Source organism: Lygodium microphyllum, chromosome 2, assembly GCF_053477565.2.
Source record: "Lygodium microphyllum isolate KBCC chromosome 2, Lygodium_microphyllum_v1.1.10, whole genome shotgun sequence".
Lineage (NCBI taxonomy): Eukaryota > Viridiplantae > Streptophyta > Polypodiopsida > Schizaeales > Lygodiaceae > Lygodium > Lygodium microphyllum.
In genome coordinates this window covers 100,071,698-100,098,746 of record NC_141136.1, presented here as the reverse complement: position 1 = coordinate 100,098,746, position 27,049 = coordinate 100,071,698, and the positions used below count along the sequence as shown (strand labels likewise).

General features: G+C 44.5%; 1 protein-coding gene across 6 annotated transcripts in view; it reads left to right on the top strand.

Moving 5' to 3' along the window:
* The window catches only part of LOC148040078 (6-phosphogluconate dehydrogenase family protein), a 152,324-nt gene that overhangs the window by 3,305 nt on the left and 121,970 nt on the right, over window positions 1–27,049 (top strand). For all 6 annotated transcript variants that reach the window (XM_087696586.1, XM_087696585.1, XM_087696587.1 and 3 more), the window contains exon 2: window positions 18,212–18,300. In XM_087696586.1, coding sequence (XP_087552712.1) covers window positions 18,212–18,300 — 89 coding nt within the window. The remainder of the gene's footprint in view (window positions 1–18,211; window positions 18,301–27,049) is intronic.

Genomic DNA, 27,049 nt, shown 5'->3' with positions numbered 1-27,049 from the left:
GCGCCGCTCTCCAGTTGTAGGCGCAGACGTCTCTAGCGTCAACTGTCGCCAGTCCCGCTTGATCCAGCTGGGAAGCTCCGCCAGCTCCACTTGAATGTGGTGCGACGCCAGCTCAAGCGCCGCCTGTCTGCTACACGTCAGCTCCAGCTCGTCTGTTTGTGACACGACTCTCGTCTGACTAGCGACCGTCCGCCTGCAGTCCACGTCAGCACTGTCTTCCGACTGCCCCGTCTGACCAGCAACCTGCCACACTGCCCCGTCCGTTTGCAATCCACGTCAGGTAATTTAGAAAATAAAAAAATATATTTTTTATTTTAGTCTAGAATCAATTTCTAGTAGAGGAGGTTCATACGCAGCAGGGACCGCATACACGATACAGGTGTGGGATAAATTTGATGCAAATTTCTGGACTTGTTCATCAGAAATTTTGGGGCTTTTATGTATTTTGAGGACAGTTGCATATGAACTGCTGTTACAGTCACAGAAAGACTGTTTTGACAGAAATTTTGGCAAAAATTTTGGGGATTTTGATATAACAGTGTTGCTGAGCACTGTTTGCACCTTGGGAAGCGTGCACTAAAAGATAGTTTTTGACAGAGTACGCCCTTGCACATTAATTGCAGAAGTGTGTTTGCTGCAATTTCTGGAAATTTGCAGATTTTTAGTCCTTACAGCTTTGACATTGCTCATTTGTCTTTGGAAATTTGTCATCATGGCAAATCAGGGAGGTGATGTCTTTACGTATGTATCCAAGGAAGACAGATTGGACGGAAACAATTACTCGCTATGGTCATTCATGATGAAGAATGTATTAGTGGCCAAGAATTTATGGGATTATGTCAGTGGAGAGAGAGTCTCGACCGGGAGTTGTAGCTCCCGTTACTCCTCCTCCTCAAGGCGCACGTGGACAACGGGGACCTTAGCCCGCTCCACCTCAGTTACTTTCTCCAAGAACTGCAGCTCAAAAAGCTTGGGATACACGTGATGCACAGGCCTTGTCGCTAATTGCTCTGGCAGTTCAGCGGTCCATCATCCCTCACATTCGTTCAGCATCTTCTTCACGAGATGCATGGTTGACTTTGGAGCATATGTTTGTAGGAAAGAACGAGACTCGGATCTCTTTCTTGAAGAAAGAGTTAGAGACTTTGAAGATGAATGAGGGTGATTCTATGTAGGATCACTTGAATAAGATTCGGGACTTGAGGGAGCAGCTCATGAATGTAGATGAGTATTTTTTGGATGCACAGTTAATATCCACCACCTTGAATTCCTTATCTCCTTCGTACTTGTCTTTTCATACTGCATTGAACCTCACCATGAGGATTCCCGAGCACCCACTCACTTTTATTCAGCTGGTCAGTTTGCTTCTAGAGGAGGAGCAAACAAGGAAAAATAGTGGTGTGGATACTATAGTCTCTGAGAAAGCTTTTGTGGCAAGACAGAAAGGCAAAAACAGCAAGGTGAAAAATGCTCCACAGAGTTCTGGCACTTCGGGCACATCGCAGAATCAAACACAAGGGGGGACGCAAGCTAAAAAAGAAAAATGTCATTATTGTAAGAAGCCAGGCCACTATATCACTGAGTGTAGGAAGCGCATTGCCAAAGAGAAGAAGAAGGAGTCAGGAATGTCTGTTTCTACTACTCCTTCCACTGCTAGTGAGTCCGCATCCTTTGTTGTGGACAGGGACTATTGTTTTTACACTTGCAATTATGACATCTCTTGGGCCGATAGAGCACTTAGCTCTACAGAGGATGCTGACACTTGGTTCTTTGACAGTGGTGCTTCTAGACATATTACATCTCGCAAAGATCTGTTTGCTTCAGTTCGTGCATCTCCCGTTGGGAAATCTGTACAGTGTGCCAATAATGCATCATACCCTGTTCGTGGTATTGGGGAGATTCAGCTCACAGCCATTGATGGCTCTATTCTCCGCCTGCAGGATGCTTTGTTTGTGCGTGGAATCAAGAAGAATTTGCTTTCTATTTCTTCTTTGGCACGTTGTGGTTTGCAGGTCACATTTGATAATGACCGTTGCACAGTTAGAGATAAAGAACGCATGACTTTGGTCTTGACAGGATCTTTGTGTCATGGTTTATATGAGTTGGATGCTCTTTCAGTAGATCAGACGGCATACTTGACATCCACTCTTACTCTTGCTATGATATAAGCGGAGTTATGGCATGCTCGTTTGGGGCATGTAAACTTTGGCAGCTTGATGCTTTTGCAGCGTACTCAGATGCTGGATGGCTTACCTCTCTTGGAGAGACTTCCTGAGCACTTATGCGAGGGATGCATTTTGGAAAAAATGCATCGTTTCTCATTTCCCCGTGATGTTGCTTTCAGAGCAACAACCAGATTGCAGTTGGTGCATTCAAATGTATTTGGGCCTATGCAAACCATGTCATTGGGCGGTTGTTATTATTTTGTGACATTCATTGATGACTTTACACGTTTTTGCTGGGTCTACTGTTTGAAAAAGAAGTCAGAAGTGTATGATGCATTTTTGGCTTTCAGTGCACTTGTTGAAAATCAATCTGGATGCAAAATTAAGACTCTCCGTTCGGACCGAGGGGGGGAATACATGTCCTCTATGCTGAATTCTTTTTTGAAGTAGAAAGGCATAGTCCATCAGTACACTACTGCCTATACTCCACAACAGAATGGGGTAGCAGAGAGGAAGAATCGGTCACTCATGGAGATGGCTAGATGTATGCTGAAGGCAAAGAGCTTGCCTCATAGTTTTTGGATGGAAGCAGTCATGTGTGCTTGCCATATTTTGAACAGATGCCCTACCAAAGCCTTGAAGACCATCACACCTTTTGAGACTTGGAACAGCCGTAAACCTTTTGTTGGTCACTTTCGTACCTTTGGGTGTCTTGCCTATGCCCATATTCCACAGGTACTTAGAAAAAAGTTGGACAACAAAGCTGTTAAGTGCATTTTTATGGGATATAGCAATGAGATAAAAGGCTATAGACTCTATGATCCTGTTACAAAGAAGGTTTTTGTCAGCATGGATGTTTTTGATGAAAAATCAGAATTATCCTTGGCTGGTTTGGACACATATCAGGCTGCCCGTGATGTTTTTGAAGGGCTGCTGCCCATTACTTTTGGTGATTCAGCTGGAGCTTTAGAAAATGAACCTAATGTTCAGCCAGCTGCTCCTATGGAAAGTGCAGAAATTCAGCCATTGGCTGATCGGAATATTCAGTATAATGCTGAAACTGAAATTCAGCAAGAGCTTGCACATAGTCAGGAAGCTAGACAGTTACCTAGATGGTATTTGCAGACTATGCAAGATAGTCCTTTGGATGCATCCATGGTTGGTCGTACTAGAAGGCAAACTCGTTTGCATGATTTAGCACATACCATGGAGTTTGTTATGGCAGCAAGTACTTTTGATAATGAAGAGCCTGAATGTTATGAGGATGCACAACACAGTGTGCATTGGATGGCAGCAATGCAAGCTGAATTAGATTCTATTACTAAGAATCAAACTTGGGATTTGGTGTCTTTGCCATTTGGAAAGAAAGCCACTGGAACGAAATGGGTCTACAAACTGAAAAGGAAAGCAGATGGATCCATTGATAAATACAAGGCACGGCTTGTAGCTAAAGGCTACGCACAGAAAAAGGGCATTGACTATGAGAAGACATTTACTCCTACTTCCCGTATGACGACCATCAGGTCTATGATTGCTTTGGCTACACATTATGGTTGGATAGTGCATCAGCTAGATATCAAAACTGCATTTTTACATGGGGAACTTCAGGAGGAAGTTTATGTACAGCAGCCCATTGGTTTTGCAGTTGAAGGCTTAGAACATTTGGTATGCAAGCTCAAAAAGGCACTATATGGTTTGAAACAAGCTCCTAGAGCTTGGTATGCAAAAATAGATGCTTTCTTGCTTGGTCAGGGGTTTCTAAACAACTCATCTGAGTCTACCCTTTACTTAAGTAAAGAAGGGGGATCTATGCTGATTATATGTCTTTATGTTGATGACCTTTTGTTCACTGGAACACATGCTGATCAGATTTCAGCATTCAAACAAAATTTGCAGCAAACTTTTGACATGTCTGACTTGGGAGTTTTGCATTACTACTTGGGCATCCAGTTCATACATGATGCTCGAGGTATTGGGCTATCACAGTCAAGGTATATTGGGCAGCTTCTTGAGAAGTTTGGCTTACAGGATTGCAAGCCAGTTTGTACTTCCATGGAACCTGGACTGAAACTGTCATTACATGATGACAGTGATTTGTTTGATATACATACATATGCTCCTGCAGTTGGATGTCTTATCTATCTATGCAACACTAGGCCGGACATACAGTTTGCAGTTTCAGCTTTGAGCAGGTATATGCATCAGCCACGTATGTCACATTGGCAAGCTGTCAAGCGTGTTTTTTGTTACTTGCAGGGTACTTGATCTCTTGGGTTGCTTTATGCCAAGGGGGGACCAGTGCAGTTACAAGCTTACAGTGATTTTGATTGGGTTGGTGATTATGATACACGTCACTCTACTAGTGGCAATTGTTTCTTTCTTGGCTCTTCTTGCATTTCTTGGCTTAGCAAGAAACAATCCAGTGTTGTCACATCGTCATGTGAAGCTGAATACAAGGCAGCTTTCACTACCACAGTTGAATGCGTATGGCTTAGACGCTTGCTAGCTGATCTGGATGTATCTGTTACGGAGCCTACTCCTTTGTTCACTGATAGTCAGAGTGCCATTGCAATGGCATGGAACCTAGTGTTTCATGCCCGCACGAAACACATTGAGATCCATTATCACTTCGTCAGAGAGAGGCTACATGCAGGTGATATCAGCCTTGTCTATTGTCCTATCACCAGTAATGTGGCAGACATCTTCACCAAAGCTCTTCCTCGTGACAAATTTGAAGCATTTCGCGATGCTTTAAATTTGATATCCTTTCGTGGCGGATGATCCTTTTCCTCAAAGCCCTGGTCGACTTCGGGGCATACTCATGTTTTATTGATGATGGCCTTGTGAATAGATATCAGATTCCAGTATGCCAAAATAACCAATCCTGTACCAATGAAGTCGTGGATGGAAGACCTCTAGCATTTGGAGATATTTCCAAGGAAACCTGACTACTCATGGTGACTCTTGGCTATCACAAGTCTCGTGTATGCTTTAATATCATATCTAGTCCGACGAATCCAATCATTCTTGGGATACCTTGGCTAAAGAAACATAACCTAGAAATTGATTGGGTTAAGGAAAAGATTACACGTTGTGAAAAATCAAGGAAAGTTGGTATATCTAGGAGCCAAAGCCTTTATGCACACAACAAGGCAGAAGCCGGCCTACATGATATATCATATACCACCTTAAGAATCTAGTAAGGATGAGCCAGTCAAGCTACCAAGCCAGTGTCAAGAATTCCAAGATGTCTTTGGAAAAAAGAATGTAGATCTCTTGCTCGGGCATAGATCATATGATTGTGCTATAGAACTCCATGAGGGGGCTCAACTACCTTTTGGATCCATCTACAGGCTATCCCCTGATGAACTAGCAGAACTATGCAAGAACATTGATGGGAACTTAGCTAAGGGGTACATTAGGGATACATTAGGCACTCAAAGTCTCCTATTAGAGCCCCAATTCTATTTGTGAAGAAGAAAGACAGGTCACTTCGAATGTGTGTGGATTATCAAGGACTCAACAAGATAAGAGTGAAGAATTGATATCCTTTGCCGTTGATACCAAAGCTCTTGGAACGCCTTGGTGTTGGGGTAAAGGTGCCTCCGCCGTGCCGCCCCGTGTATTACTACACTGACAGTACCCGCCACTGCACACTGCAGGTGGCGGGCGCCCGTCACGTCACTTTATTCTTTATTCTTTTAGTGACAGTTTGAATAAAGGAAGGCCCGGTCACACATTGTGACTGTTGGAGTTTCCATTTCTTGTCTCTCTCTTTCTTGCTCTTGCTCTCCCGCCATAGCTCGCGTGCAAGCTTCGATCCTTCTCACCTTTCAACTGGTATCAGAGCTTGGCATTCTCTTGCTCGAGCTCGACTGGGTGCTTCCCGACCTTCGCATCGACTCGCTTTACACATTGGGTCTCCATCCCGGCAGCCATATCCGATCTCCCCAAGCTCCCGTCACTCCTCGGCTTTCCGAGCACCTTCCCAGCCTATTGAGGCACCTTCAAGGCATTGATACTGAGGTATTTGATCATTCTTTCAGGGTTTTATTTCGGTCTACATGATGCCTAATGCCTTGGAAATATATGCACATGATTATGCCATGATTTTGGCCTGAAATATTGGCTGATTTGGGACTGTTATTTACTGTTATACAGTGCTGGAAACAGGGCAGCCACACTTGGCATTGGCATTTGATGCTTATACTCTACTCCGGTTACCTTATTTGATGCCCGTATGCGGTCTACTTCCTACCCGGATGTATTGGGGATGTATGCATTTGGTTTGACCATGCTTTTGGCTTGAATTCGGGGCTGAAATCTACTGTTTAGAACAGTAAATACATGCTGGAATAACAGTGGGCTGAAGGTACTTTACAGGCTTTGGCACTTACCTACCGATACCGGATGTATGCTTTGAGCTTTGGCATGATGTCTCTGACATTTGGGGACGACTTGGAGCATATGTATGAGATTATGGGATGCTTTTGAGCCTCGCAGTAGCTCCGTCTTCACTGGCATTTGGACCGACTTGGCATGCTCGTGGACCGCCTAGGCCTCATGTCTCTGCTTGACAGTTAGGCTTTTGCATTACATGCTTTGGTTCGTGACATATGCTATTTGGTTCGTGTATGCCATACCGACATTTGGAGTTTGGATTTAGATGTATTTGAGCATTCCCGGCTTACTTGATCACTGATCTTGGTTGCTATTTGGATGTCATTGAGTTGACCGAGAGCTTATTTGGGCTTATGTATTGCTTCATGGTTAATACGACCGGTGCTTCATGTATGCCATGCTCTCTTGGATGCGCTTGATGCATTGACAGGGTCACTTATCACTGGTGCTTTCTCTCGGGTTATTTGAGTTTCTGAGCTCGCTTTGTATGCCTTTTGTGCCAGTGGGAGCATTTTACATGCTTGCTTGACCTTTGACAGTTGCATGCTATTGGAGCACTTACATGTATTTGGAGCAGTTTATTTCTTGAGCAGCTACATACGCATTGAGACTTTGGGATCATACTCCGATCTTTATGGATATGCATTGATGTACTCTTGGTTCACAGGATGTTTATGAGCTGAGTCTCATATTTGGATCTTTCTCTTTGAGCAGACACCTATTTGTGTCAGGTTTTGGCAGTTACAGGAACACTTTGCCTAGAGTGTCTGGGGGTGTGCCTTTCACTGGCAAATGTTATTTTGACATGCTGCGGTGTTGAGCTCATGTTCTTTTCATTGTCATTGGCCTTGCTTATGTCCGTTTCATGCCGGCTTTGGACCTAGCATTGTTTGCTTGACATTGGATCCTATTTTGGGACAGTTTGCTCTCTAGATTGCATACCTGCAATTTATTACAGCAAGCAGTTATTGGTGGACTGAGGTGTACTTTTCATGCTGAAATATCCTGATTTGGTGTACCGCACCTAGTACTAAGTGGGCAGCAACTTTTGGCACACTTTGCTCGCCCTTTGGACCCCGTTTTGATCATTTTTGGGCAGTTTCTGCAGTAAAACAGCAAGCAGTTTTTGGACTGTTTGGGCATTTCCAGCCTGCATAATGGCGTCATCTTCGCATGATAGTGCCATCTTTAACATTACAAAGTTGGATGGTACCAACTACTCTTACTGGAAGAGTCAAATATGGTAGGTTTTGGTGCAGAAATCTCAGATTAAGCCACTTCGGTTGAGTGGGGAGCAGCCTGAAACTATGGACAATAACGACTGGCTTGAACTTGATGAGCTATGCAAGTTCACGATTGTATTGTCTCTCATTGAACATGTACATTATAATGTATTTGAGGAAGCACAGAGTGCATGGGATCTATGGAATAAGATAAAAAATCTTTATGATAAGAAAAGTCCGGCAAGTCAGATGTACTGGTTGAAGCAGCGTATGGATTTGCGCATGAAGGATAATGCGACTATGTCTGCTCACTTAAGCCAGTTCCATGCTATACTGAAGAACCTGACTTCGCAGGATATCACCTTTGGAGAGGAAGTAACTCCTTTTTTCTTGCTTGGGACTCTGAATGAGTCATGGGATGTATTCCATACTGCCCTATGTGCCTCTAGTGCTACTCTAAAATTGGCAGATGTTGAGAGTGCTCTTCTTCAGGAAGAGGTGAATCGCAAAAACTTGGATGCCTCTCGTGGTAGTCATACTTTGACAGTTAGAGGCAGGAATGACAGGTATGACCGTGGTAATGGCCGAGGCCGTGACTCGTAGAAGGGTTGGTCTAAATCTCGTGGTGGCAAGTCGCGTAGTAAGTCGCGTGGGCGCAATGCAAATGTCACTTGTCATCATTGTGGGAAAAAGGGCCATATTAGACCACAGTGTCTTGAGTTGCGCAATGAGAAGCGCAAGGATAAGGGGAAAGATAAAGTGCAGGAGAAGTCCTCTGATCGCAGCATAGTACCTGCGAAGTCCAGCGTCAAGATTGAGGAAATTAATGTCACGCAGACTGAGGAGTCCAATGGTGGTGATGAGTTTATACTTGCAGCTAGTTCTTCTGATGCTTCACACTTGACTGAGACACCTAGTATGTATGCACAGTGCTGGTTATTGGATTCAGGTGCGTCCTTCCATGTGACGCCTTACCGTGAGTGGTTTCACTCTTACCGTACTGTATCTGGATCAGTCAGACTTGGAGATGACAGGTCTCTTGATATTGTGGGCTGTGGAGATATTCAGTTGCAGTTTTCCACTGGCAGTTTCTTTTTGCTAAGGGATGTACGTCATGTACCTGCGCTTACGCGCAGTCTTATGTCTGCAGGACAGTTGGATGATGCAAGGTTTCATGTCTGTTTTGGGGATTCTGCTTGGAAGATCACCAAAGGTAGGCTTGTGCTTGCTAGAGGCGCCAAGGCTGGCAACCTCTATCCTCTTGTTGTATCTGGGTCTTCTGTAGACCATGTTTTGGCAGTGGGCTCTATCCCACATGTATCACTTTGGCATGCCTGTTTGGAGCATATGTCTTTAAAGGGAATGAAAATGTTATCTGGTTTGCAGTATCTTCCGCCTTTGGATTATGCATGTTTTGACTCGTGTGATCATTGTCTTTATGGTAAGCAGAATAGGTCTACGCATAAGAAATCGGGTAGGCCACGCATGAGTGAGCCCTTGGCATTGGTGCATTCCGATGTTTGTGGGCCTATGCCTTGCATGTCTATGGGTGGCGCGAAGTACTTCGTTACCTTCATTGATGATTTTTCTAGGAAAGTGTGGGCTTATCCTATAAAGCAGAAGTCTGATGTCTTGGCAGTTTTTCAGAGATGGCTTGCTCTTGTTGAGAACCAGACTAGGTATAGGCTGAAATGCCTTAGGACTGACAATGGGGGAGAATATGTCTCACGTGCTTTTGAGCAGTTTTGTGATGACGGGTATTAAGCGTCAGTTGACCGCCCCTTACACCCCACCCCAGAATGGTTTGGCTGAGCGCATGAACAGGACAATTCAGGAGCGTGTGCGCTCTATGCTTAGCCATGCAGGTCTACCCCAGAGTTTTTGGGCTGAGGCAGTTAGTACGGCAGTGCATGTCATAAACCGATCGCCTTCCAGTGGATTGGATTTCCAGGTTGCAGAGGAAGTTTGGGCTGTAAGCCACCCTCTTATGCGCATCTCCGTGTCTTTGGATGTGAGGCATTCTGCCATGTGCCCAAGGACAAGAGGAGTAAATTGGATCCAAAGAGCATTAAATGCATATTCCTTGGCTATGGTGAGTCAAGAGAGATGGGCTATCGCCTATGGGATCTGCAGGCGCGGAAAATAGTACGCAGCCATGATGTCGTCTTCCATGAAGACAAGATGCACATGCAGCCTGAGAAGGTGGTTGAGATCCGCAGAGTGATCTTTCAGGAGGAGCCTAGAGCTCCAGCACAGCCAGTAGTACAGCCTGCAGCAGTTCCTCCACAGGGCCAGGGTGTTGGACAGGCAGTTAGACAGGCAGCAGAGCCTGCGGTGAGACGGTCTGCTAGAGACAGACGTCCACCTGACAGATTTCAGCCCTCTATGCATTATGTTTTGGTTACAGATGTAGGAGAGCCTTTCACTTGTGATGAGGCTATGCGTAGGGGTGACAGTCACTCCTGGGAGAGGGCTATGCAGTCTGAGATAGACTCCCTGCATAAGAATGAGACTTGGGATTTGGTTGCCTTGCCTAAGGGCAAGAAGGCTTTGCTATGCAAGTGGGTGCACAAGCTAAAAAGTACCCCTGGACACCCCAAGCCGGCATACAAGGCTAGATTGGTAGCAAAGGGTTTTTAAGCAGGAACATGGTGTGGACTTTGATGAGGTCTTCTCTCCTGTGGTTAAGATGACCACCCTGCGCTTAGTCTTGGCTTTGGTTGCACAGCTTGACTTAGATCTATATCAGATGGATGTCAAGACGGCTTTTCTACATGGGGACTTGCATGATGAGATCTATATGGATCAGCCTAAGGGCTTTGCAGAACCTGGCAGGGAGCACCTAGTGTGCAAGTTGAAGAAGAGCTTGTATGGCTTGAAGCAGGCACCTAGGGAATGGTATCATAAGTTTGATGCCTTTATGTAGTCACAGGGCTATAGCAGGAGTGCTATGGATCCGTGTCTTTACACGAAGAAAGCCCGTGATGACAGTTTGCTTATCTTGGTACTCTATGTTGATGATATGTTGATAGCAGGGAAAGCTCATGATGAGCTAGATGCTCTTAAATCTCAGCTGAAGAAGAGCTTTGAGATGAAGGATTTGGGACAGGCCTCACATATCCTTGGGATGTGCATTAAGCGCGATAGGCATCAGGGGCTTTGGTATCTCTCACAGTGGGAGTACATTCATAAAGTCCTTGAGCGCTTCCGCATGCAGGACGTAAAGCCTATTGGCTGTCCATTACCTTCTTATGTGAAGGTATCACAGGCCGATTGTCCGCAGACAGATAAGCAGAGGGCCGAGATAGCCAAGATCCCTTATGCTTCAGCCGTGGGCAGTTTGATGTATGCCATGATAGCCACTCGTCCAGATATTGCGCATGCAGTTGGTGTTGTGGCACGCTATATGGCTACACCTGGCAGCAGACATTGGGATGCCGTGAAGGGTATCATGAGATACCTGAAGGACACAGCAGATATGTGTATTTGCTATGGCAGCCAGGATACAGGGGTCGTGGGGTACACTGACTCCGATTATGCAGGACATGCAGATAGTAGGAAGTCCACTTCTAGCTATGTATTCACCTATGCTGGAGGGGCTGCCTCTTGGATGTCCAGGGTTCAGAAGTGTACGGCTTTGTCTACCACTGAGGCCGAGTATGTTGCAGCCACTGAGGCTTGCAAGGAGGCCATATAGTTAGGCCGTCTAGTTGCTGACCTTGGGATTGATGCTACACCTACACTGCATTCGGATTCTACGAGTGCCATTCAGTTGGCTAAGAATCCGGTCTTCCATGCGAAGACGAAACACATTGAGGTGAGGTATCACTTCATACGTGGTGTCGTGGAGGACAAGTCTGTTGACCTTGTCAAGATCTCTACTGACGAGAATCCTGCAGATCTACTCACGAAGAGCCTCACTACTGAGCGCTTTGCCTTCCTTAGGAGGTTGATGGGCGTTGGATGAGATGTCGCCTTTCCTCATCCCTTGTACCTATGTACATTTGTACTGTCTTTTTTTTTTCTTTTCTCTCTCACTAGGGCAGATTCGCCTTTAAGTGGGAGGTTGTTGGGGGTAAAGGCGCCTCCGCTGTGCCGCCCCGTGTATTACTACACTGACAGTATCCGCCACTGCACACTGCAGATGGCGGGCGCCCGTCACGTTACTTTATTCTTTATTTTTTTAGTGACAGTTTGAATAAAGGAAGGCCCGGTCACACATTGTGACTGTTGGAGTTCCCATTTCTTGTCTCTCTCTTTCTTGCTCTTGCTCTCCCGCCATAGCTCGCGTGCAAGCTTCGATCCTTCTCACCTTTCACTTGGAAAACCAAGATCTTCACAAGGATTGATCTATGAGGGGCTTACAATCTTGTACGGATTAGAGAAGGAGACGAATGGAAGACAGCCTTTATTTTTTTAGTGACAGTTTGAATAAAGGAAGGCCCGGTCACACATTGTGACTGTTGGAGTTCCCATTTATTGTCTCTCTTTTTCTTGCTCTTGCTCTCCCGCCATAGCTCGTGTGCAAGCTTCGATCCTTCTCACCTTTCACTTGGAAAACCAAGATCTTCACAAGGATTGATCTATGAGGGGCTTACAATCTTGTACGGATCAGAGAAGGAGACGAATGGAAGACAGCCTTTTGCACAAGGTATGGATGTTGTTATGCCATTGGGTCTCACCAATGCTGCTGCAATATTTCAATATATGATGAATGATATCTTTCGAGAGCATCTAGATGATTTTGTAGTTATATACTTGGATGATATCTTAATATTCTCAAAAGATCCAAAGGAGCATGAGCACCATGTAAAATTAGTTTTGGAGAAGCTCAGAGAAAAAGAACTATATGCAAAACTTGAGAAGTGTTTTTTCCATCAGGCAAAAGTGGAATTCTTGGGGTGCAATGTCTCCCAGAGAGGAATTTTTAGGGACCCCAAGAAGATCTTGAGACTATTCTTGACTGGCAAACACCCACGTGTCTGCGATGTCCAATGTTTCCTTGGCTTTGCTAACTTCTACAGGATATTTATTAGGGATTACTTAAAGATAGTCACACCACTCACCAGACTCACAGGAAACTCAAAGTTCTCATGGACCCTAGAAGTTAAGAAGGCCTTCCAAACCCTGAAGACTGCTTTTACCACTACCCCGATTCTAGTCCACCCAGATCCTACCAAGATATTTTTCTTGGAGATTGATGCATTAGACTATGCCTTAGGAGCCATCTTATCCCAGCATGGAGATGATGGTCATATGCATTCAGTGACATTCCACTCAAGGAAGTTTTCCCCTCCAGAGATAAACTATGAGATCCATGATAAAGAACTCCTTGCCATTGTAGATGCCTTTGATACTTGGCGTCATCATCTAGAGAGTGTAGCCCATAAAGTTATTGCCTATAGAGATCATAAAAATCTAGAATACTTTATGATAACCCACATCCTCAATCGAAGACAATCCCATTGGAGTAACTTCTTGTCTAGGTTTGACTTTGTCATCACCTATCACCTAGGATGCCAACAATACCAATCAGATGCTTTATAAAGAAAATCCTACTTGGCACGTAAGAAGGGAGAAGAAGCTTTTAATCAATGAGCAATACTACTCAAGCTAGAGTACCTTTAGCTAGCAATCATCTCTAGTTGTCACCAAGATGACCCTATCTTGATCCAGTTAATCCATGAAGCCTAGCCGCATGATGATTTGGCCAACAATATCAAGAGAAAAAGTTAAGAGGGAAAAGGAAATGAAGTTTGTGAGTTTCAGGAAACTAATAGATTGTTATACTATAAGGATCTACTTTACATCCCTCTAAGAAAGTCGAGACTCCAGGCACTTCAACAATGCCTTGATACCCTAGCAGTAGGACACTTTGGAGTTAATAAGACCTTAGAGTTATTAGTGTGTCTACTTTTTGGTAGTGAAAGTCGCATTCACATTTATCCATAGTACTCACTTGCACTTAACATTGAAGTCGAGGTTTGCATGTTTTATGATCTTATGTAGTTGTTTTTGCTTCCTTTTGCAGGTTGACATTTGCTTCTACAAGATCTATCACCTAGCAAAGCCTTGGATCGTTTGGCACTTTTTCCCGTGGTTGCATTTTTTGGTAGTGTGTATTTTCTAGGATTCGTCATTGCCTCTTCAAAGATCACTTTGGAGGCTATTTGTTTCATAGGTTTTCAGCTGGACATGTATCTTACTCTTCTTCTTTGAATGCTACTCCTTTTCCCTATTGACATCGACATTTTGGGGATAGAAGGGATGCTTACTTTTCCTTCCATTTCCAATGGTGAGAGGGGGATCTACAATTTTTCTTTCCACTTTGTGAGGGGACAGCTTCTTCTCTTGATAGTGATAGTGATGAGGCTTCTAGATTTTGTTTAAGATATTTTATATTGTACATTATGGACATTTGTAATTTCATCCGTATTGTCAGGATGTCATGATTATAAAAGGATGCTCGGACAAGTGAACAATTTCCTTGTGAGAGCACTATCTGAGTGGCATTGTTGTATAGTGTTTTGCGTGAGTGTGAAATCTTGCATCTTTCTTGGTATACTCCATACATTGGCATTTTGTTCATGTAAACATGCATTTGTGCACATTTATTCCATTTCGATCACCCTTGGAGTGGCCGAATCAGGATCCACTATACTTGTGACATTGCACATGGTAGTCTTCTAAGGCAGTTTTTTTCCCTATGCTTGTATGCTAGCTTTGCTTGTCTTGCTTGTCTTTCCACATATTCTTCGTATGATGGACACATACACACGCTTAATTAATCTCTAACACTTATCCCAGTAGTGTGCGGGATTGTTTTGCTTATTTTATGAAGATAGTGAGACTATTTATTTTTATTTCCCGTGCTTTGGGGCATAGTGACTCAATGGAATGAACATTGATTTGAAACCCTCACTTAATACTAAATCTTGCATCATATTAAAATAAAACCCTTAATTTTTTTTCCATTCTTGATTCTATCCGTCTTTGTAGGACTTGGTAGGTCCATGGGTAGTCGATGAGTATCCTTGGTTCAATGCCCTAGTCTCTCTAGAGTGATCACTTGGGCTCCCTTGGTAAGATAACCATCACATCTGTAGTCTTGGTAAGTCATTGGGCACCTAACATGTATCCTTTGCCCAATGCCTTGGCTGCTTTAGAATGGAATGCCTTGAGGTAAAAGAAAATATACAAAAGGGCTAATTTCTCATGGCTTAGTTTTATGCCTAAGAAGGGGTTTTGAGCAAAAAATGCATTAACCTGACTTAAACAGCCCCAGAACACGTTTAATTAATGAAGACATCTTCTTATTTTAAAAAGAAACGTGATCCTAGAGAGTTTATGTGTCCCACATACAAAACCCTAATTTTGGTGCCTCAAACTTTCTATAAATAGACATGCAGCCCATCACTCTTCCTCAATATCTTTTGTGCATGTTTATGGTCTCTAGTTGTGTTGCCGACACCTCATTTGTGGAGGACATCTCATCCGAAGCTATCCATTGCTGTCTACATCAATCTGGTGCCTATTTTCAGCCTCCATTGCATAGTCTACGTTGATTTCTGCTGCATTGTTGATCAGCCACATAGTCTATAGTTGGAAAATTGCTGAACTACTGCGTTTGTGATCTACGACTGCTATATAGACTACGTCGTTAGCATACCTATGTTTTTGCTGCTGTTATCTTGCCATGTCATCATGCTTGTGTTTTTACTATTGTCAGTCTACCACATCATCATCAGCTTGCTACAATTTTTTTCTCTCCTCCAGTACTTGCGTTTTTAGTCTTTCTTTCTTCTCATTGTCTATTTCCATTAGATTTAGCCTCTCTGGTTGCGTTTGTTGCTGTTCGACACACAAAGGCTGCCTTGTTGCATTTTGGGATTCGTTCGGAGTATAACACGCTCTTTAGCTTATAACCTTTGCCTTGATCCCAAAGATTCGAGAGTTTGAGGTTTAGTATTCAGTGCATAGTGTGTTTTGTTGCATGATCATTGTATATACAATAGTCATTCACTTCATTATTTATTGTGTTCATTGTCTTTGAGTTACCCTAACCCTAACTGTGTTCTATGCTATCAGTTTGTGCTTTGTTGTATGGTTTGTTTTGTGTTTTCTAGGTTTAGAGCATTCCTTCACATTGTGCACATGTGAAGTGCAAGTTACTTTTGGGCATGTGACAGGGCAAAGCCTGAGAAATGCAATGCATGTACTTTCGGTCATGTGATAGTTCAATGGCTAAGAAATGCAATGGATATTGATGGCAAAAAGTTGTGTTACATTATTCTGTAAGAGGCACATGTGGGTGCTTGGTGTTAATTTGAGCCTAGGATATTAATGGGGAAGATGTCATGTGGTAACATTAGGGCTAGGAGTAATTAATTATAAGTCCCAAAGGGGGTTAAGACATTAGATGTGGATGGGCACCGACCAGTTAATGTATAGGCTCAAATGGATAATTAATTTTCAGAAATTTACATTTGAAAAATAATTAATCAATGCTGAAAATTGCTTTTCAAGGCTTCCACTTAGTAAACTTATCTATGCAAGCTGAGAGAGGACTGTTTTGGGGCTGGCTGAGTGTGTGGTGACAGCCATTTTGGAGGTTGAGGGAGGAAGGAGGAGCTGTGGATGTTGGCGCAGCTGGGAAAGAGCATTCCAGCCACCAAGGATGCCAAGAGCAACAAATGATAGCCCCAAGAGGCTATATTGCAGCAAACAACAGCATTTTGAGGCTGCCTAGGCGCCTGTGACAGCAAGGCTGACCATGCGACCACTTTTGGCATCATCTGGCAGTGGGCGACAGCTTTGGTGGCTGTCCTGTGGGCCGTGGCAGCAGATTTGGGCCACTTCTGGTGACAGAATTTTGAAATTTCTCTCTTCAACTTCATCTCTCATTCTTTGACATTCACTCAGTAATTCTCAGCATATTCCATCCTTTGGTGAAGGGGAGCAGTGGTCTATGTTGTGAAACCCTAATTTACAGTAACAATTAGGCTTATTCAGCCACCTTGGGACCCACACACATTAATTGAAGACCCATGCAGCAGATCAGCATTGTAATTGAAGAAATTACAGCTGGTCCTAAGGATAGCTCCCTCCCCATTTGCTTTGGCCTGCATGCAAGAGTCCCAAGGATCCAGTTGTGCCCATTCCTCAGTCTAAACAAGGGGAAAACTGGTAATTGTTTCCGCTGGTTATCATGACAGACTACAACCCATCATATTGAAGTTTGAAGGAGATTAGTCCATATCTCAGCATACTTCAACTTAGTGCAATACAAATTAAAGAATTACCACAAGGGGCTCCCGTTGTTGGGGCCAATCAGGTATCTGCTATCCAAGATTAATTGGTAAAGTATGAATTTCGGATTTTTGAATTTTAGTGCTTGCTGTAAATCATGTTAAGTCAGGTCACATATCACCCCATTCGAGAAGGAAGGATGGTTTCAGGTTCCCCTTCAGCCATCGTGCCAAAGAGGCCCCCCATGTGGAGACAAACTAGGAACAATATTGTGCTTATTGTCGAACCATCCTATCATGGACCTAGAAGTCACACCAGCTCTAGGATTTGAATTGTTAGAATGATCTGATGCATATGGAAAGCTCCCTCCGTATCAAACGCATGATATGAGACATATGGCAGGCGTCAACATGCTTTACCTTTGCCGCTTACTAATCATCTCTCTTTGGCCTAGTGATATGTGAGGAGCGCCACTCCACTGCTATAGGATTGGGGCATCCCCATCCCATATCAGAGCATGCACCAAAGGAGGATAAGTATTGTTGCAGAGAAGAATAGAGAATGCCAAAACTTTCACATGTAAACCTGCCAAGGTGCCAATCGAGCCTAGCCATGCTCAATGGGTAGTAACTTATTGAATCATTTGTTACTCTTAGTGAGTATGTAGGTCCTTTCCACATCTATTTCATGCTTTTAGGTTGATTAAGTACAAATGATTACTTGAGGGCTGGTGCATTCACAGCTACTTCATGCTCTGCTGGGTGCGAATGATTGCTTGATGGATGCATACTTGTTCAAAGCATATGTATCCTTAGTGCATTCACAACTATTTTATTGTCTTAGCATGATAAGCACAGATGGTTGCTTGACACATATGAACTCATTTGAAGCAATAGTTTCCGTATAATAGCAAAAGTAACTTCTATTGGAATGTTCTTGTTGATATTATTGATATGCATGCAGATTTGTCCAAAGCATGTGGTGTCCTTGGTGCATGCACAGCTGTTTTATGGCTTTAGGATAATTAAGTACAAATGGTTGCTGGATGCATACAGACTCATTTGAAGCATTAGTTAACAACACAAAAACAGAATTTAGCTTCTGCTGGAATGTTCTTGGCACTTGCTAATATTATCAGTATATTTGTGTGCAAATCTGTTGTCATATGTACAGAAGGTTGGATTTATAGGACTTGGAAATATGGGATCGCAAATGGCAAACAACCTAATGAAAGCTGGGCATCAACTTGTAGTACATGACAAGCAAGTCCTCTCAATACAAACTCCTTATTCCTCTCAATTTTATGTTCACCTCTTTCAGTACTGTATACTTGTTCTCCTTGTTTAAGTATTGCACATAAAATTTGAACCTTGTTTGGACTGCCCTAAAATTTTCAAAGTTAGGTAAACTTATAGAAAAGCTGATGCAATTGTCAGATTCTAAGATGTGTAAGGTCCATATTCAAGCAAATGTTTTAAGGATTTGCCTTCAAATCATTCAATGTTGAAAAAAATAAAAAATAGAGGAAAAGAGAGATCTATTAGTGAACACCTCAGAAATAATCTTTGTGAGCTAAAATACAGATATAAAATGGTCCCATAAAGTATTTTCCAGTGGGGTCCTCTATATCGACATGTAAGGGCTTCTTTCATGTGGCTGCCCTTTTAAGGCACTAAAGGTGTAAATACTAAATAGTGTTTTGGATACAACTGAAACTTGCTTCCCCTCCTTCCACCACCTCTCATTCAACTGGCTGCTCTTGCATAGTTTGCTCACATTGAACCTCCCATACTTTATTCTATTCTATGTCTCCTCATAGTGTGCCTCTCTACTCCCATTCCTCTTTTCTCCAACCAAGAATAGGTAAAGACAACTAGAAAATGACCTAAGGAGCACAAGGCTGCTGGCAGAAAAGATAGATCGTGAAGGAGGCACAACTGCAGTGGAGTGGATAATCTCCATGAATGAAGGGGCCACCTCTTTGAGAACAACATGAATTGAAATCATACAACCCACTTTCCACAACAACAATTCCTAAACTTGACCAATATGACGATGTGTCCATGTGGCTGATTTGCCTCCAAACATGCCAAAGACTAGTGCAACACAAAAGTGAGAGAGATAGGATACTCTAGCTCTAAGTTGGTTGTTGAAGGTATCTTATCAAAGACCCAAGAATGGATGGTGGTGCTCTCTCACATTACAAGAGTCCATATATTGGAAGATAAGTCCCTACGCTTGTCTATCCACAAGGCAGGAAATAAAATGATGAAAATGAATCTCATCACTTGTGGTGCAAAAAGCGCATTTGTCATGGAAGATCTTGTGGGGATGCAACATATCATTTACTAGGAGGCCACCTATCAGAACCATCCAGACAAAAAATTTCCCTTGATAGGGGAAGTTTTGACGTCCATAGTTGGAACAATTTGTAAAGTGATCAACATACAAGGATCATCCACCAAAGGAGGTCAAATTTAAAGCATTGTGAAATGCTTCAAATTTGTTATGAGGAAGAGCTTTGGTGAAGATGTCTGCCACATTACTAGTAGTAGGACAATAGACAAGGTTGATATCTCGTGCATGTAGTCTCTTTTTGACAAAGTGATAGTGGATCTCTATGTGTTTCATGTGTGCATGAAACACTGGGTTCTGTGCCACTGCAATGGCACTCTGACTGTCAGTAAACAAAGGAGTAGGCTTTGTGACAGATACATCAAAATCAACCAACAAACGTCTCAGCCATACACATTTAACTATGGTAGTGAAAGCTGCCTTGTATTCAACTTCATAAGATGATGTGGCAATAGTGGATTGTTTCTTGCTAAGCTAAGAGATGCAAAATGAGCCAAGAAAGAAATAGTTTCCACTCGTAGAGTGATGTGAATCAAAATCACTAGCCCAATTTGAATCATTGTAAGCATGTAGTTGGAGTGGTTCCCCCTTGCATAGTTACACGAAATGCCGTTTCTGGTGTTTTAGAAACGCTACAACGTTTCTAGAAATGGAAACGCCCAAGAAACGGCGTTTCTGCAGACTGCGATTTGGGGCAAAACTTTGGCCCGAACGTGAGTGCCCCCAGACTCCCACATTCCAGTCGACTTTTCCCCTGCCTACGTTTCTTCTCTCCACTCTGTCAGGCCTGCTCCTTTGTCGACTAAGGACTCCAGAGCCACGCACACACACACACACATTCTCTCTCTCTCTCTCTCTCTCATCTTCTATCTCAAATTTGTGTGTGGTTGTAGGTTGTAGCCTGTGAATTGTGATTCTAATTCGTGAAGCTGTGACCATCTCACGCTGCAGCCTGATGCTCTCTTGTGTGACTGTGTCTTATCATTTATGTTTATGGTCATTGATTGAGGACTCAGTGGATCGTCACCCGTGGTGTTTTATGGATCATTAGTTATCAACTTATCTTTTATACTCTTGTATCTTTTTTTCATGATTCATGAATATGATCCAACCTCCAGGTGTTTTTGTGATTCATGTATATCTATTATCATATTACATATAAATTGTAATGATCTAATCTTTAAAGTGTGATCTATGAATATCTTTAGAGTGTGCTTGGCACTTGCCAATTCAAAGTTTAAGTATATTGTATGAATCCTGATGTATCTTTTGATTTTGGAAATTGGTGCAGGCTATAGGTAACAGGTTATAGAAGTTAGGATTTAGGACCTCCGACCTAGTATGATAGTATCAAATTTCAATGTCAATAATCAATTGTATGTTAATCATGTATGTCAAGTATTTCTCGATCAAGTGACAAGTGTGGCTTATTGTCATCTATTATCTATATTATATATTAAATTGGGGTTATATATTTCCTTGTATCCCCATTTCCCCGTTTCCCTGTTTCTTCCTGGAGACGAAACTCCGTTTCTACCGTTTTCCCACCATTTCCGTTTCGCCGTTTCCGAAACTCCAAGTAACTATGCCCCCTTGGCATAAAGCAGTCCAAGAGTCCTAGTACCTTGCAAATAACGAAAAACACACTTCATAGCTTGGCAATGTGACATGCGTGGGTGGTGCATATATTAGCTCAGGGCTGAAATTGCAAATTGAATATTTGGCCTTTTGTTGCATAAATAAATGAGACATCCAATTGTTGGAGCATATGTATGGATGTCAAACAAATCATTGTCATCATGCAAAGATAGCTTGAGTCCAATCTCCATCGGTGTGCAAACTGACTTGCAATCTTGTAAGCCAAATCTCTCAAGGAGTTTGACTATATATCTGGATTGTGACAATCCAATGCCTTTAGCATCATGAATAAATTGAATGCCCAAATAGTAGTGCAAAGGTCCCCAATTTGACATTTCAAAAGTTTGCTGCAAATTTTTCTTGAATGCTGAAATCTGATTAGCACGTGTCCCTGTGAGTAGAAGATCATCTACATAAAGACATATGACCAGCCAGGATCCCTTCTTTTTGCATATATAAAGAGTAGACTCTAATGAGGTGTTAATGAACCCTTGGTTGAGTAAAAAGGCATTAATTTTTGCATACCAAACTTCGGGAGCTTGCTTTAAACCATACAAAGCCTTTTTCAGCTTACATACCAAGTGTTCGGATCCCTCAATTGCAAAACCAATGGGCTGCTGTACATACACTTCTTCTTGAAGTTTCCCATGTAAAAATGCAGTCTTAATATCAAGTTGATGCACAATCCAACCATGATGGGCAGCCAAAGCAACCATAGATCAAATGGTAGTCATATGGGATGTAGTACAAATGTCTCCTCATAGTCAATGCCTTTCTTTACCGTAGCCTTTGGCCACAAGCCTCTGGCTTTATACTTATCAATGGATCCATCCGCATTTCTTTTCAGCTCATAGATCCACTTTGTTCCAATAGCTTTCTTTCCAACAGGCAATGTCACTAAATTCTATGTTTGAATTTTTATGATAGAATCAAATTCAGCTTGCATTGTTGCCATCCACTGCACACTTTGTTGTGCATCCTCAAAACATTTAGGCTCCTCATCATCAAGTGTGTGCGCTATCATAACAAATTCCATTACATTAGCTTGATCATACAGACGGGCTCGTGTTCTACTATGACCAGCAATAGGAGCATCCAAATGACTATCTTTCATAGTTTGCAAGTACCATTTAGGCATTTGCCTAGCTTCCTGACTATGTACAAGCTCTTGCTGAACCTCAAATTTAACATCTTGCTAAATATTCAGATCAGCCATAAGCTGAATTTTTGCATTGCTCAATGGAGCAGCTGGTTGAACATTGTGTTTAGTTACTAAAACTCCAGCTGTATCACTAAAAGAAATGGGCAGCAGCCCTTCAAACACATCATTTGCAGCTTGATATGTATTGAAACTAGCAAGGGATAAATCTGATTTTTCATCCAAAAACCACATCCCTATTGACAGAGACTTTCTTGGAAATAGGGTCATACAGTCTATATCCTTTGCTCTCACTACTGTATCCTACAAAAATGCATTTAACAACCTTGTTGTCCAACTTCTTTATTGGTACTTTGAGAATATGAGCATACATAAGACACCCAAAAGTAAGAAGATGGCAAACTGAAGATTCCAGCTAAGGCTTCTACTAATGTGTGGTTTCTCCCTCACCCCTGCCATTGAACCGCCATCAAACCAGCGCCTCCCACTGACTGGCCATCGCGCCACCACACGCTGTGCCTTTTTCTCCTTGCCATTGCACTACCCCTTGTGCGCCACGTGTGCCATCTCACCCCTCCCCCATTAACCACTCCCCCTTTTCCACTATAAAAACCCCCTAACCATAATGAAAAAACCCCTTGTGGCTCCTTCCTCCTGCATTTCCATTCGCGCTGCCTCCTGTGGCTCCTCCCGCCTGTACCCCCATTCGCCCTGTGGCTCCTTTTGCCTGCACCCCATTCGTACTGCCTACAAAACACCCCCCCTTCCCCCTGCGCTGTCCCTAGGCTGACGTTTCAGGCCCACCACCATCTGCGGCTCCAGTGTGATGCCCAGACACCCGCTGTTCTTTCACCTTATGGATCCAGGTTCCCCCGCCCGTGTGGCTCCAGTATGACGCAATCACCCGTGGCGCCTGGTGCCTCCATCGCCGTAAAAAAACAGACCCCTCCCCCCCTTACCCCCCCCCAGTTGCTCCCTCCATTTGTAGCAACACTCCCCCCTCCGGCAATATAGTAGTGTGATCGGTAGGTTCTTAGTAGGGACGCGCAATGGAAACCTCTGGTCAGACACAGGTGCATTCTGCGAGTGCCCCCCAGCCAAATATCTTGCGCGTTGTCCTCTCTGAGGAACAACTCTTAGCAGTCCGTGCCACAGAGCTAGAGCTAAAAGAAAGAGTGATCTTTGGCTTCACTCCACGCTATGCATTGGTACGGCACAGATCGTGGAGGTGATTTTCATGGGGCAAGGGATTTGCATGGTACGACTCACCTCGGCAGATGCAGCCTGTGAGCTAGTGGCTAGTTCACCCTATGCTTCCATGAAGGGGGTCATCTACATGGTCCCTTCGTACAGTGGCTTCACAGTGGAGGCATTCGTGCTCCACAACAGGTTCCTCAGACATTCGGTCACCCTACTTTTCCCTGGACTGGCGGTAGGGTATTGCCAGTTACTGGAGGACTTCGGATGGCTCTTCAGCACTGTCCTTCTCGCCTCCTTCGCGGACGTAGTGACAGCAGCAGGAGTCCCAAAGGTACGGGTGGCAGTGAAAGTGACAAAGAATATACCACAGTTTCTGCAGATTGAGACAGACGGACACTCCTTCAGGCAGCAGGTTATTGTGACTGGGTAGCCAAGGCAGTGCCTGCATTGCCATGACTTTGGGTATCATGTGACAGTTTGTACGCGCTTCAGAGCCAAGGCGCCTTCGCCAACAGGCCCACAAGTGGACGCGAACGGCTTTACACAAGTCTAGATACGATAGGGAGGGAGACGGCAGGGGGGGCCGTAGCCAGTCCCTTAGACACAGCCACGATAGCAGGGAGCAGGAGGCCCCCCCCCGCCCAGAGCCCCTCCCCTCTAGAGCCATTGGCCCCTCCCCACACCCACCTTGTGCTGTTGACCACCCCACTATCCCTCGATCCTCCCCCTCCCCACCATCCCCCCCGCCGATTATTCCCCCTGATCTCCAAATGGTACAGGCGAAACCCCTCCACCCTCCGCACCCCCACATAGGCCCTATACGCCGACATCCTCCACTCACCAGCAGCGGCCCCCCCTCCCCACACAGCCACCAACTCATTTGTCCATACTGCCCGTCACACTTTCCTGAGATAGGCACAACTGCTACCACAGGGGTTTTTTTGCAGTGTTCCGTAGTTTTACCCGAGAGTTGCGGAGTGTGGAGAGTTTCCACCATCTCTGGAGGTGGGAATCTTTGTGGTACGCAAGTTAGGGAGCGGCAAGGTCCATCTACTAGCACCACCGGATGGACCAATGCGTTCTTTCTTCAAACCTCTCATACAGGAGACTAGACGATGACACAGATAGAGGAGGAGGTGAAGAATTAGATGGCAGACCACATCTCCTAGTGGATGGGAGAAGGAGGATTAGCACTCTTCTCCCAACAGTGACTAGGTTGTATGATGGATATAAATTGGTGGGCCGGGGTTGAGGTTCCACATTTGAGCATTATCTTTCGAGCCCCTCCCGCAGTGGAGAGCTCCGATGGATGTGATTGAGTGGCCCCTAGCATAGGCGGCCCACTTCTACCAGTGTACAGAGTCACGTCTCTTAGCTTGGTTGGTAGATACTCTGGTGTTACCACTAGGTGCGTCTATTATCCCCATGGTCGGCCGAGGGCTACCATGGGGGAATGGAGTTCACCATCTAGGCTTGTAGCAAAGCGTATCCGCATGCCCCATAGCTCTTCTTCTTCGTCAGCAGCTTCCACACTGAACAGATGCCTGCTCGGTCAGATGCAGGTTTCCCAATGAGTTTACATCTTGCATCCTGGAATGTGAATAGCCTCCACTAGAGCGGGACACGTGGTTCTAGGAAGTTGATTGTTCGGTAGGAGCTGTAGTGTGCTCTCGTTGGACGGATTGACATCCTACTTTTGCAGGAGCACAAGCTCACTTCCGCCCAGGCCCAACGGGTAGGGAAGGTACTCCCAAGCAGTTCACACACGTACTAGGAGCATGCCATTGGTGCCCATGGCAAGAGACTGGAGTGGAGGCGTATGCACCTCTATTGGCCCGAGCCTCACCACTTGTGTACGGGACCACAGGACGATTGTGGTAGGGAGAGTTGTATGGATCAGATTGGACATTGGGGACTTGTGCCTTGGAGTCCTCAATGTCTATGCTCCTACTGAGGTTAGGGCACGCAACAGGTTCTGGGTGGAGATTGCAGCAGGACTCCCAGAGGTGGACTCATGGATTGTTGGAGGAGACTTCAACAGCCTGGAGGCCTTAGAGGACCAGCAAGGCAGAGGCAGAAACTACCAAGGCATGGCTAGGGAGGAGGAGGCATGGGAGGTCTTCCTATTGGTAGTAGGAGCACGCGATGCTTGGAGAGACCCTGCTTTTCATAGGAGGAAGAGGTTGATGGACTTGGGGATATAGGCGGCCAGGCGGAGTTTTGCTGGAGAGGCTAGCCCTTTCAGCTCTTTCTTGGTTTTTAAGCTTGGCTTAACAATCTTTTGGATCTATTTCACTACCTTTTTGCATACACTTGTCATCTAGTCCCTATTAACCAAGATTCAGACAGTGCTACTTATTAGTAACTCTTGGAAAATACACCACCTTTTGGAACTAAGAGCATCTGGAGGCTACACAGGAGGTGCGTGCACGAGCGGGCCTAGCTGGCCTAGAAGACAGGCGCTCGAAGTTTTCTTTTCACACCTCAGCAACCTTTTGGGCGCAGAAGGGGGACATGATGTGTAGGGAGTTCTTCCAGGTGCATTAGCCCCGCACCTCTGGAGAGCAAATACGTAGCCTCCGAGATCAGTATGGGAGGATTTGCTCTAGCCCAGATGAGGCGATGAAGATTGCCACTGAGTACTACAGACGCCTTTTCCAACAGGAGACATCCTTAGCTAGAGGACAACGATGTAGACAGTAGGTCTGGGATCACATCTCGTCCCTTGTCACAGAGAAGATGGGACGCTCCCTTCTAGACCCCTTCACAGAGAAGGAACTAGAGGAGGCTTTCCATGCACAGGACGGGCAGAAATGCCTAGGAGAGGATAGCCTTTCCAAGGCCTTCTTCACTACCTATTGGGAGGTGGTGAAGGACCCCCTGCTGCTGGCCTTCCAGGAGATTTTCAGCTCAGGCCGGATGTTGGGGAGTCTATCGGCAGGTCTTATTAGTCCCTTTCCCAAAGGGGGAGACCGGTTGGAACTATGCCAGTGGAGACCGATCACCCTGTTGTCAGTGGCCTATAAGGCATTGGCCAAGATGATTGGTAGGCGACTCTGCCGTGTCCTTCCAGACATCATTCATGACACATAGACAGACTTTGTCCAGCATAGGAGCATCCTAGACAATGTTTTCACCTTCTTTGAGGCGATAGAGTGGGCCCAACACAGTGGTTAGGGATTGGCAGTACTGCCCTTCGATTTAGAGAAAGTCTATGATAGGGTTGACTAGGACTTCTTAGAGGGTACCATGGTGAGGTTGGGCTTCCCTCAGGCATGGATCCGCGGGGTCTCAACACTTTACAGATCAGCTACCAGCAGGGTTCTCATAGGTGGCAAGCAAGGGGAGGAGTTTTGGCTAGAGAGATCAGCTCGGCAGGGCTGCCCTCTAGCCCCGTATTTGTTCCTACTCTTTGCAGAGGCGATGTCTTACTTCCTCAGGTCACGTGTGAGCGGGTTATGTGGCCTCCGACTTCCGGTGAGAGAGAAGACGAAGCTACTAGACTCAGAGTATGCAGATGATACAACACTATACATAGAGGACGATGAGCTGATACTAGAGAGAGTGAGACTAGCTCTCGAGGTGTTTTGCACTACAGCTAGAGCGAAAATCAAGTGGCGAAAGTCGGTTGGTTTTCTTATGGACCTAGACTCTAGCAC